At 39.4% G+C, this 13,563-nt stretch overlaps 1 protein-coding gene across 8 annotated transcripts in view; it reads left to right on the forward strand.

The window, feature by feature from the left end:
• BCAS1 (brain enriched myelin associated protein 1) overlaps positions 1-13,563 on the forward strand; it is a 95,495-nt gene that overhangs the window by 55,257 nt on the left and 26,675 nt on the right. For all 8 annotated transcript variants that reach the window (XM_075118754.1, XM_075118759.1, XM_075118755.1 and 5 more), the window contains 2 exons: positions 295-330; positions 702-905. In XM_075118754.1, the coding sequence (XP_074974855.1) occupies positions 295-330; positions 702-905 (240 nt within the window). The remainder of the gene's footprint in view (positions 1-294; positions 331-701; positions 906-13,563) is intronic.

Genomic DNA, 13,563 nt, shown 5'->3' on the forward strand with positions numbered 1-13,563 from the left:
CCAGTAAGGTAGAGCTGATGTAGTGTGTATCATAAAAGGGCAATTCCTCTAGGTCAAGCAAAAGGTTTATTGCTGGACCTGCTCAAACTACAGCTGCCTTGTTTCTTAAAAAAGGGTTGGTAGAAGCAGGGCAGTCCAATTCAATTTACATGGCAGCAGGAGTCTGGACTTTGACACACACAAGTATTCACTGAAAAGAAAATGATTAGCGATACAACCAATTCCTACACTGTGTAACTGAGAAGAATGGTATTGTTCAAAACAAACTTACCGTTGTGCTTTGTTTCCCTTTAGTCCACAAAAGAAGCCCAGGAGCCAACTAATGCCCAAGTGAGTAGGATTACTTATAAGTCATCCAAATGACTTGTATATAGTCATTTTTTTAACTAATGTCACTGCCACATCCAGTCTGACACAATGTATGAATGTAACAGTTAACAGTCTTTGCAATGGATGGATTTCTACTTAGTTTACATCTTCCTTGCCATGAGTTCACTGCATTACTTACCTCTGAAGTGTATGGCAATGCAATTTGTATGAGTGATGCTGTACAAGTTGTGCTCTACTGTGTCATATTTCTTGGGTGAGCGTGGTTTATTGCGTCATCGCTCTTGTCATGAGTGATGCTTGAGTGTGTTTTGAGTCCGTTTTCCTTTACAAAGTTTTAATGATGCTGTAACAATTTTTGTGTATGTCTCTAGGGTGCTGAACAGCTGCCGGTCACCTCTGTCAATGTAAAATCTGAAAAAAATGCCCCTCCCTCTCAGGAATCGCAGACTGCAAAAGCCCCTGAACCCGCAGCTCAGAAGCAGGCAGCAGCAGCAACTACTGAAGCCCCCAAAGATATGGCTAAGGAGAGATCTGCACCTACTTCCACAACATTGAGCAAACTCTTCTGGAAAAAGGTATGTCTAGATTTCGGAATGGTTTCCTCTGCTCCCCATCTCCGCAGTTTGGGGAGATAATGTAACTGGATTCCTGATGAAGGAACCAAAGCCAAAAAGTTAAGCAGTCACATTTTTAGACAACATAGGTAAGTGTGAATGTCTATGCAGTTACCACCACTGTGCATGTGCTTTGTGCAGTTGCCTGTGCAAATGGCTATTGATGGTTATTTGCACATGTATTTCCTTTACTAGTGTGTAATTATGACCCTTCTGGAAAAGGCCTATATGACTTAATAAAGAGTAATAACTTCCTATAGAATTTTTGAGCTAACCCTATGAATAGGTGATATAAATCTCTATTAAATTATATAGGTTGGTTTAAAAATCCTTTAGAGATTATATTATTCTTTAATAAATTCTATAGGTTTTTAGAGTAATTTCCATAGTAGTCTGTGATGGGTTCAGTCACAGAGACCTCCCCTTGGTTAGTGTCACCTGACAAGCTGGAATTGCCTCTGAGCCCATTTTCCCTGCCAGCTTGGAACTCCAGAACACCTGCTTTTTTGAGCCAGACATGCTAGTTTGCTGCAAACACAGACCCAGGTCTGGTTTACGCCCCCAAAGCTGCAGACTTTAACCAAAAACTGCTTAGCAAGTTGCCTATCTCCAGCACCCAGACACCCAGTTTCAAACCTCAAATAAATCAGTTTTACTCTGTATAAAGTTTATGTATAAATAAATTGTTCACCCTCTATAACACTGATATAGAGCTGATATGCACAGCTGTTTGTTCCCCCAGGTATTAATCACTTACTTTGGTTTCAGAGTAACAGCCGTGTTAGTCTGTACTTGCAAAAAGAAAAGGAGTACTTGTGGCACCTTAGAGACTAACCAATTTATTTGAGCATAAGCTTTCTTTGGGTTATTTTGGGTTAATTAATAAACAAAAGTGATTTCATTAAGTATAAAAAGTAGGATTTAAGTGGTTTCAAGTAATAACAGGCAGAATAAAATAAGTTACCAAGAAAAATAAAACAAAACATGCAAGTCTAAGCCTAATACACTAAGAAACTGAATACAGGTAAATCTCACCCTTAGAGATGTTCCAATAAGCTTCTTTCACAACTAGACTCCTTCCTAGTCTGGGCCCAATCCTTTCCATGGTACAATCCTTGTTAGTTCCAGCAGGCATCTTAGGTGAAAAACAGAAGATTCCACATGACAGGGCCCCTTTGTTCTGTTCCACTCCCTAATATATCTTTGGCACAAGGCGGGAATCCTTTGTCTCTCTCTGGATTCCCATCCCTCCTTCTAAATGGAAAAGCACCAGGTTAAAGATGGATTGCAGTTCAGGTGACACGATCACATGTCACTGTAAAACTTCATTACCCACTAGCTGACACCCATGTATACAGGAAGGCTTACAAGTAAACAGAGCCATCTACAATCAATTGTTCTAGTCAATGGGAGCCATCAAGATTCTTAACCACCACTAATGGCCCACACTTTGCATAATTACAGTAGGACCTCAGAGTTATGTTACATATTCCTAGTTTCAGATACAAGAATGATACATTCATACAAATAGGATGACTACACTCAGTAGATTATAAGCTTGGTAAAGATACCTCACAAGAGACCTTTTGCACAAAGCATATTCCAGTTACATCATATTTACACGCAATGTCACAGAGTCTGTTTCTTTTTTTGGAGTCCCCTGATTTATTTGTTTTACTCATGCTGACGCTCTGAAACTCTGTCCCTCCCTTGGTCTGTTTCTTCTAATGGGTTTCAAACAAGAATGAACTTACTTATAAGTTTGTGGGTTCAGACAGACAACCTAAGGGTTGGCAGCCCTTAGGTAAAGCAATATATTTGATAGAAACTAGCAAGAATTATGAAAATGAAGCTGCAGTTTCTATGGTTCTTTGTGGTACATACAAAAAGGTGGGGCCCTATCTAGTTTTATTTACCAGAGGAACTACACTGAATCATTGTATCATGAATAACTGCCCCCCCCCCGGGCTACGGTTCAAATTTAGATGCCAAAAATGAAATGCTTCCAAATAAGTAGATACTGATTAAATGAAGCCCATGAGCTTCTTTGTCTATGATTTCTCTGCTGGGCAGAAGAATTGGAGACATAGTTTCTGTATGCCACTAACATTGAACATTTGTGGTGCTTACTACTTCACAGATGAAGCAAGCATGATTTGCTTGTTTCACTTCACATCCAAGACAGTTTAAAGCAGTTGTCTGGGTTTATTATTCTCCTATGGCATTGGATGAATCAGGTATTTGTAATAAAAGGAAGCCTGTAAAGTGGGGAAAGAGATATCTGAGAGGTTTCATATTGTTACAGAAACCATATCCACTTTCTGAATATGTCTGGCTCAATGGAGATGCAGAGCAAGATGCATACTGAGCCTCAAGATGGGATAAGAAGAGAAACAGCTGAATCAAAGAGACAAATCCATTAAGTTGTAAATTCACTGACGTCAGTGGGAGTTGTACCAGAAATTCACTTTAAGCCAAGTTGTCAATTTTTTAATAAATAAGTAACCTAGTCTACTGTGTAAGAGGAAAGAAGGGAAATGTAGATCTGTTCCTGAACATTAACTCTCATTGAAGATTTATGGGCCAAAATTCCATTAGGACTAATAAGTGAGATTCTGCCTTCTACAGATGGCCAGCACAAAGCCTCTGCACTAGGGGAGTCTCACTAAAGTCTTCTCCTGAGGGATTCAATTGGACTCAAGTAGTGCAGAGGCCTTCTGCACTGTGGTGAGTTCCATCCAGTATAAATATCAGCTGCCCTCACACACCACAACCCCATCCAAATATGACAGGCCCAGGCAACTCCCTCCATTTGTTTCTTCTCTTTTTTTTTAACCTCTGTCAATCTGAAGGGAGACTGAAGGGGTATGAGGACATGTCAAGGTCCTTCCTGGCATGTGGGACCTCCTTGAGCCTGCAAAAAGGGCTTGACCATCCTACCTAATGTTTCTTGTGGCCCTCAAAATTTGGAACAAAAATAAACACTATTACTGCAAGACAAGAGTTCCACACGTGCTCTGGCACCAGCCCCACTCCAGCCTTGGGTTTATTGTGTTCCTCACCATCCAAATGGTGTTGGTTGATCAGAGTGGAAATTTGCCCCAGTGGTGGACAGGGACTATAGAGAGCTCTGCATATCTCTGTGCAGACCTAAAATAGGCTGCAGCAGATATGGGTGACCCTTAGAAATTTCTGAGTATAGTTGGGCCTTCACCAAATGCATGACTCTAAAGACCCCTGAACTTTTGAGGTCTTTGAAACCTGGACCCAAATTTTGCTGCATGGGCCCATCTTTGCCTAATTTTGAACTATCCAGACTTCCTGATTCTGCAAACTTTGGCTGGAAGTCTTATGAGAACAAGATTTGTTGTGAGATTTCTGGTCTTGCCTGCTTCCAGCTGGGATAGAAATATCATGAGCTAACTGAAACCAAATAAAGGGACAATGAAAAATAAGAGAAATTGGAGAAATTGCCCAAGTTTTACAAAGCTCAGGAAAAAAATTGTTTTGAATTTTGTCTGAAAGCCCTGTCTTGCTTTTTATTTAATCCAAAGCAGTGTTTGTCTAGCTTTAGAAGTTGCTTGATTTTTCTCAGACAAGTTGAAAAATATTTGCATTTTTCGCTAAACAGGTGTTATTTTCAAATGTTTTGTTTTCTCGGTAGGAAACAAGACATATTGTAATTGCTTCATAATAAAATCCCTGGCTTGGCTTTAATGATTGAAATAATGCATTGCACCAGTCTACAACTCCCTGTCGGGTGTTCATGTTCATTCATGTTCCCTCGCTCTCTCTCACTGTAATGTAGCTGATTTAAAAATACATGAAAATGTATCTTTTGTCTCCATTAATGAACTAGTTGTTGTCAAAGGAAGGTTGATTGTCATGGAAGAATTATTTTATCTTATCTCATATGTGGCAGGCATGGTCAAAATTAGGCTAATTAAAAATATGAACCAGGTTCTCAGCTGGTGTGAATTAACTCTTCATTGATTCCAGTGAAATGATGCTAAATTACACCACCTGAGCTTCTGATGCTATATTCTGTTAATTTAAAATAATCTTTGGACCCAGTTCTTCTCCCACATACACTGTTTTACAGTCATTGAAGTGTATCTTGTTTATGTGGGTATAAACCAGTGGGAAATTAGGCCCTTTGTCTTTTGAAAATCTCACTCTTCTCTCTGTTTGAGAAATGGGTACTGTAGGTCAAATCTGAACCTTACATTGGTGCAAACTCCATAATAACTCCATTGATTTGACCAGGGAGAACTGAATTCAATGGAGTTACTAGAGATATAAATGGGTGTCGCTGAGAACAGAATATTTATATTTATATTTTATATTTAGATGTTTTTAAAAAAATAAAATTACCTGTTTGGTTTGAATGATTATCCCTTACCAGCAAAAGATTTGTGTCACTTCCTTAGGTTTTCTTGATAGAGGAATATATTATATTTCCTTTAACCAGGAATCTTGGTGACCTAATCAGCTGAGGCCAAAGGAGTGCATAAAGGCACAAAATGATTTCCCCCCTCATAGGTTAGCCTGAAACTCAAGTTGTTTTGGAGATATTGCTTGTTGTTTTTTATTTTTACTTTATCAACTCCTTTTGCATACTTAACGTATTGCTCTCTTTCCTTAGTTGTTAGAGAGCAGAAGCTAGTAGCAGTTCAAAATAAGTGTGTGTAATTCACACCAATGTGTAGTGCTTCTTTTGAACTAACAAACAGAAACAATCAACAAACAGATCCAGTTACTTCTCCCTTTCCAGCAGGACTCCCTGGAATCTAAAATGCTTGTCTCTAAAAGGAGCTTTCACTTCAAAATATAACTAATGAAGTGACTGTCAACAGACTGCAGTGCTAATGCTTTAATTAGAGCTCGGTAAACAGTGCAAAATAATATCTGTGAATGCTTGTTTAACTCTCCAAATTAAGGTTTCAGAGTAACAGCCGTGTTAGTCTGTATTCGCAAAAAGAAAAGGAGTACTTGTAGCACCTTAGAGACTAACCAATTTATTTGAGCGTGAGCTTTCGTGAGCTACAGCTCACTTCATCAGATGTATACCGTGGAAACTGCAGCAGACTTTATATATACACAGAGAATATGAAACAATACCTCCTCCCATCCCACTGTCCTGCTGGTAATAGCTTATCTATGTATTCGCAAAAAGAAAAGCAGTACGGACAGTGGGATGGGAGGAGGTATTGTTTCATATTCTCTGTGTATATATAAAGTCTGCTGCAGTTTCCACGGTATACATCTGATGAAGTGAGCTGTAGCTCACGAAAGCTCATGCTCAAATAAATTGGTTAGTCTCTAAGGTGCTACAAGTACTCCTTTTCTTTCTCCAAATTAATTCACTTCTGCTGCGTTTGGCCCTATTTTGTGATCACTTTCCAGGAATATTCTCACAAATGGCTGAAATGTTTGCCAACGTAGCCTTTCTATATTTTAAGCAAATGGTGAATATTAATGGAAAAGCAAATTTTGCATTTGTAATTACAAGTATTTGCACTGGAAACCTGATTCCAGGACTGGAACGTATCTAGGCATAGAAATATACCACATGGCCATTTTGAATATAGAATGATTACAAACAAGCTGCAGGCTAAGAAGAATTCAGGGAAATTAGTCAGTAAATTATCTCAAATAATGGATACATTCTGGAGGGGAAAATCACAATTTGAAGTAGTTACAGTTTTGAGGTCATAGATGTATCAGCAAAAGACCTGCCTCTGTTACTGAGATGGGAGGCTTCATCTATTGACAGTATAGCCAGCAAGCTGTCCAGCAGGTATGATAAGCATGTACTAAACAGCAACCTTCAGCACTGAGTCATTAGCATGGAATTTGCAGAGCAAACAGTACCTGAAGGGTGTGTGCCATAAAGAAGGAAAATGAATATTTGGGTGGAGAAGGTGGTTATAATGTATTGCCCAGGCCTTATCGAGTCCCTGAAGCGCTTTGTCAACCTCCACTACAGAATGTACTACTGGCAAAGTTGCATGGGAGTCGAGGGTCAGGATATCACTGAACTCTGGTCTTTTTATCCTGCCTCAAGGGGCCAAAGCAACATAAAGGGGCTTTAAAAGGAAAGATCCCTTGTATAGTAACTAGGAAAAACAGGCACAGCTGATTTCTGAGGAGCCCCTTGAAAGTCCTAATGTAGCAGGCATGCTCGGGTGGGGCTAGGGTTGGGACGTGTATCAAAAGCTGGGCCATAGCATATAGCACTATAGAGGTTCTGGACAGCGCCACTTCCCACAAGCCGGCAGGGACAGACTGCAATAACTTAAACAGAACCTTTCTAAGTTACACAGGGGCCACGCAAAATCAGAAGGGCACAAAAGTGGCTTAAAGCCATTCTACTTCTCCCACTGGGCTATTGAGTTCTGCCATGTGCCTCTTAAGCAGTAGAGATCAAAATCACACTCAGCTGCATTTTTTTTTTAAATTAAAAAATTGCAAAAGAGGAACTCATTAATTAATACTTATGCATTAAAAGAAAATACAGCTTGGTTTGTTAGCTAGGAAATGCATGGCCCAAGAAAAATAGAAAAGTCGAGTCCTATGCAGGGTGGAGATTAGACTCAGATAGAGAGCACCAAGCTCAAGCTACCATGTGAGAATAATACAGAAGGCAAAGTATAGGATTTACGTTAAACGTAAGAAAGGATGCTCAGGAAATGAAACAAAGCCTTATAGCCAGCTCATTACATCAGGCCCAAAAATAAATTACATTTTCAGTTTCACTGCATTTTGTATAGTGCTAACATAAAAGAAAACACTGAACTGAAAACTCCAGGGTACTGGTACAACACCAATTACTGAATCGTAGGAAGGCCTGAAAGTCTTGTAAGTCAGAGGAAGGATTCAGAGCTTAGACAATAACTTATGCACAAACCACCATTACCACTTTAAGTTTTTATAGGAAAAGAAACAGGTAACAGTATCTTACAGGAAGCAGAACAGTACTTTCCAACTAACAAAGAAGCAAAAAAGCTGTAAAATACGGTTATAAGAGGCTGAGAAAATTATTATTTTAAATAATAAAAATAGAATGGTATCTCTGTAATAGTGAGGCTAGTGGGTGGATTTCATTTTATTCCTTCAAACAAGGTATTTACCTTGAAATACTATTCTAAGGATTGGGCTTGCTCTCTGCAAAGTCTGTTTTCTCTCTTTTTAAGGAATTTAAGCTCAGTCACATTGGTGTAAATCAGGAGTAACTCTTGAATTTTGTGAAATTAATTCCAATTTACCCCAGTGTAACTGACAGCAGAATTTCGACTTATAAATCCAGAAAGCTCAGTCAATGTAATTTATGGCTATAGGAATATCACCGTGTATTCAAGACAAATAAAGTTGATAAAATTGTTCTCCCTATAATTTATTATTATACAAATTGTAGAGTCCGCCTTTTAAAACTAATCACAGAACATAGTGTCATTTTTAATTTTTATTATTGCTTTGTTGAGTACAGAGGAAGACAGGCCCAATCCCTAGAGGAGAATGTAATTTAATGTAAAATCATTCAAAGTTTATTGACCATCCATAACCAATTCTGTCCTTTCATTGTCTTTTGTTTTGGACAGTACATCCCTGGTGCCAATGGGCGTTGAGGCACACCCCAAGCCTGTACCAGGGCAGAACATTTATGTATCTTGACATTGACAGGTTTCCTGTCTGCCTATGCCAAATGCTGAATTATACTGTTAAAAGGTATTGTGGGATGTATACTTTAGCATAAGTAAAGTAAGTAGAATACAATGTAGCATGACTTCCCAATACTCTCATTTAATAACTACTATATACTATATTAATAAGTGTATAATATATACTATATTAATAGCATTGGCAGTTCTCACAAAAGAAAAATCAAATCATTTATAACTCCTGATTTCTGGGGATGTTCTTACTGTGTTTTGTGGGATTGCTGCTTTGCAGCTCCAAACTGAACAATAATCCCAACAGGTTCATCCATTACTAAAAGAAATCTACTTTGACCTTTCTCGGCACTCTATTATAAAAGTTAATGTGGGATGAAATACCACCCTGTGAATGGACTCTAAATCCTACTTACAATCCAAGTCAACATTTCAGAGCCTTTTTCTACAACCTGCCGAGAAACTATAAAAAGAAACCATTTGGGATATCCAAAGTCAGGGATCATAGACCAATGTCCTTTCTGTCTTAATCTTAGGTACCTACATGGCCCCCATTATTATTGTGTCTGAATGACTCTCAATACCCCAGGGAAGTAGGGAAGTACTAATATTCCCATATTACAGATGGGAAACAGAGACATGAGGCTTGTCTACATGGTGTGTTAGTCTGCACTACTGGAGTTGTAAATTCCATTGTACACCAGTGTGTGGTGCACTAACTGTCTGCGTGAACCCTGCTGGTTCACACTTAAAGTTCCCTGGTGAGCTTTGATGTAGTCCCAGTACAGCAACATGCACTGGGGAGCTTTAAGTGTGAGCCAGCAGGGTTCACACAGATAGTTAGTGCACCACACACTAGTGTGCTCTAGAATTTACAGCCTGGCTGGTGTGGACTAATGCAGTGGTTCTCAACCAGGGGTCTGGGGCCCACTGGGGAGCCCCCAAGCAGGTTTCATGGGGATCTGCCAAGCAGGGACGGTATTAGACTTTCTGTCCTGGGCCACAGCAAGCCAAAGTCTGACCACATGGGGTTGAAGCCTGGGGTTCCAAGCCCCGCCACCCAGGGCTGAAGCCAAAGCCTGAGTGACTTAGCTTCACAAGGCCCCTTGTGGCGTGGGGCCCCAGGCAAATGCATGCTTGCTACCCCCTAATGCTGGCCCTGCCTTTTACATGCAGAAAAACATTGTGGCACAGGTGGGTCATGGAGTTTTTATAGCATATTGGGGGGGACCTCAGAAAGAACCCCTGGACTAATGCATCATTTCAACAAGCCCTAAGACTCAAATCCTCAAAAGATATGTAGGTGCCTAACTCCCATTGCAGTCCAACTTCCTATTGTTCCCTGTTCCTTTTTCAATAGAAAACTTAGGTAAAATGGTGAGAGGTTTGTGTAAATTACTGTCTGAGCAATGAATCCCTCCTGCGCCTAAGTGACTTGCCCAAGGTCATACAGGAGGTCTGTGGCAGAGTAGGGAAGGATCTGAGTTACCCAGGAAAGAATTTTCTGTAGTATCTGGCTGGTGAATCTTGCCCATATGCTCACAGTTTAGCTGATCACCATATTTGGGGTCGGGAAGGAATTTTCCTCCAGGGCAGATTGGAAGAGGCCCTGGAGGTTTTTTGCCTTCCTCTGTAGCATGGGGCATGGGTCACTTGCTGGAGGATTCTCTGCTTCTTGAAGTCTTTAAACCACGATTTGAGGACTTCAATAGCTCAGACATAGGTGAGAGGTTTTTCGCAGGAGTGGGTGGGTGAAATTCTGTGGCCTGCGTTGTGCAGGTGGTCAGATTAGATGATCATAATGGTCCCTTATGACCTTAGTATCTATGAATCTCCAGAATCCCAGGCAAGTAACCAGTGGCTCATACTTCCTCTTGAAGTTTAATGGTATGAAGAATATAACTGTTTAAATATTGAATATGTTATTGGGTATTAACCCCTTATGAATTAACAGGGTTTCGAGAAGAGAAGTCTTCTATAAAAGATTTCGGTTTTCTATGTCCAGTGCCCTCCCCCAACCCATGCATGGAGTCCCTACTACAGAGCCCAATTGTTCATACTTTGCAATGAAAGTAAGAATTTGACCCTTTATTGCTTTGTGTGTAAGTTTAAAAGCTTTTGCATTCCATTGAAACATCCTGCACGGAAAAACTAAATACAGCCAAGCATCGGTATGTCAACCAAGATGTGAAATAAAACTGTAAGTTAACAGAATCACAGCAGCAGTTTGGAAACTATCTTTGTACTTATAGGAGTGACATTTCCTTTATGATGTCATGGCAGCAATGGAGTGGATTTTGCAGTTTGTACAGCAGCTCCAGTGTTCTCTTTCAGCTTTTATTTACAAAGCACAGTCAGAAGGAGTTTCATTTTCTGGAGTGAAGTATTTTAAAATAAGATCTGAAAGTTAAATCATCATTATAGCATGTAAAGCATAATATGAAAGGGCTGAAGGAAAATAAGTAACTCTCAAATGCATTTTTGTAAGTATAACACACAAAATAGATCTTGACAGGATGAGGGTAGTCATTTTCCTGTCTCATTCATCATGCTGAAACAACAGGCCAGGCCTGTAATTCAGAAGCTATAGCGGCATATCTACAGTATACAATGCTATAGGAAATAGAGAGAGAGAGTGTAGTTTGGTCTACACTTGAAAGTTATATCAGCATAGCTATGTCAGTCAGGATGTGAAAAAAAAAAATACCCCTGACCGATGAGGCTGTGCAGCCATAACCCACAGCATAGACACAATTATGTTGATGGAAGAGAGCTTCTGTCAATGTAGCTATCATCATTCAGGGAGGTGATGTTCCTACACCAACAGAAAAACCTCTTCTGCATCTACAATACAGAGCTATGCTGGCATAGCTATTCCGGTATGGATCTCGGTAGCATACACAAACCCTGTGACTCAGGCTGAGGGGTTTTAGAAAATAGGTATAATATGACAAAAGCACATGCAATTGTGCATCCAATATGTACACACACATCTAGTAACAGCACTCAAAATGGCTATAGGGATTTCATCTATCAGTCACTGGTTAGAAGCATGGGGTGAAATCCTGACCCGGTTAAAGGCAATGAGAACACTCTCATTGATTTCAGGAGGGTAAGAATTTCACCTGTGATGATCAATTAACACAGAAGCTCTGACAATTGCAGTACTGGGTTGTGCAAATTAGGCACACAAATGTACAACCTATAAAGTGCACACAAAGTTCTGACTGAGAATAGTGGATCAACATGTATGTAATGCAAAGTGTGAATGCGGTAGTAACGGGTAATTATATAATAACATCTACATTTGAAAAATAATTCACAGATCTGACCTGAGTTCCAAAGCCAGCACATATCTAGCATTTAAAAACAATTAGATTTGATGTATATTTGTAAGTATAAAGAAACCCTGATGTGATAACTGTATACAAAGTTCCACCTCCAGGTCAAGTTAATGGAAATACTTTAAAAACTTTGAAAATTATAAAAGGGGGTTCTAGGGTATGTGCACACACATATGCAATTGTACAGGATTCCTTCCTCGTAATAATTATAACCAAATTATTATAAAAATATCATTCCTAATAGCAGGCTAAGAACTCCAGACAAGGCACCTTATAATTTCTTCAGGAACACTGTGGGATGCCTAATTAAAATGTGTATTAGCAACATTGCTCAGGTAAAATGAGAGATTTCATATGCAGTTGTCATCACTGAAAATTAGATGTGCATTTTGTACATGCCTATTTTAAAAAAATCTGGCTCTGTAATTGCGTTTATAAAATAGGTTTGATATTATTTTTAAATTGGAAGTTTTATTTAATTTTCCTAAATTTTTCTGACTCTAAATTACCTACTCTTAAATTGTACAGTCCAGTGACCAATGAATAAAAGTACCTCACTACTGTAAGTATAATGTTGTAAAGCATGGAATATTCAACAAATTAATCCCTCTGAATGGCTGATTATCTCTTAATATTTTCTAACAGACAGCAGCACTTCTTTCTTCCTTCCTTCCCTCCAGTATTTGGCATTTCCTCCCAGGATGGAATTGTTATCGCTAGAGAAACTAAACCCCCTGCACAGAAAGCGCTTGAGAGAAAACTCATTCGGGCTGCAGCTGTAACAGCAGTAGCTGTAATAGGATTCCAAATGCTAATCTTTGAAAGATGAGCTCCTTGAAGCTAAGTCATTGCCTTACTGAGCCATTCTTCCAGCTCATGCAATGATCCGTTTCCTTCTAGCAAAGAAATGGTGAATTGATTGTGTGTATTCATAATGCAGATCAAATAGAAATACAGATTAAAATTATTACTATCAATTAACTGTTTAATTAACTTTCATACATTTAAATTCTGTTCACAGAGTAATTTTTAAACACATTTTAGATGTACACAGGAATTTCTAGAAGAGGAACATTGCAATTAAATGTAATGCTGGAAAAAGTTACGATTGTGAACATCTAATCTTGATTCCTATCAAAATACCGTTCATCCCATTGAAAAAGGAAAAAAATGCCCAGGAAAAAAAATAGATCAGACAAACCCGTGTTTAGCAATATATTACAATCTGTTTCAATGCATGCTAGGAAATCTGAGGCTAATTTCTCTGAACTAATATACGGTCCAATCCTGTCATACTTACATTGGAGGGTGCTGTTAGGGGTATTATTGCAATTAATGGGACTACTTGTGTGGGAAGGTGCTATGCAGTGTGAATCAGGATGGCAAAATTTTGCCTGTAGATACGTAGGGCACAGTTGTGACCATGGCTATGTACCTGAGCAGGGGAGTAAGGAGGTCAATACACACATTACCAATGGCAGCATGGGGTGGGGAGAGACAACTTGCACTGGGTCGCTACTCCCACTTCCATGCAGGTTGGCAGGGAATGGGTGGGCAAGAGCAGGATTAGAAGAGCCTTGGTTCTGCCCCTCAAGTGTGCTC

The sequence above is a fragment of the Caretta caretta genome, chromosome 13 (assembly GCF_965140235.1).
Source record: "Caretta caretta isolate rCarCar2 chromosome 13, rCarCar1.hap1, whole genome shotgun sequence".
Lineage (NCBI taxonomy): Eukaryota > Metazoa > Chordata > Testudines > Cheloniidae > Caretta > Caretta caretta.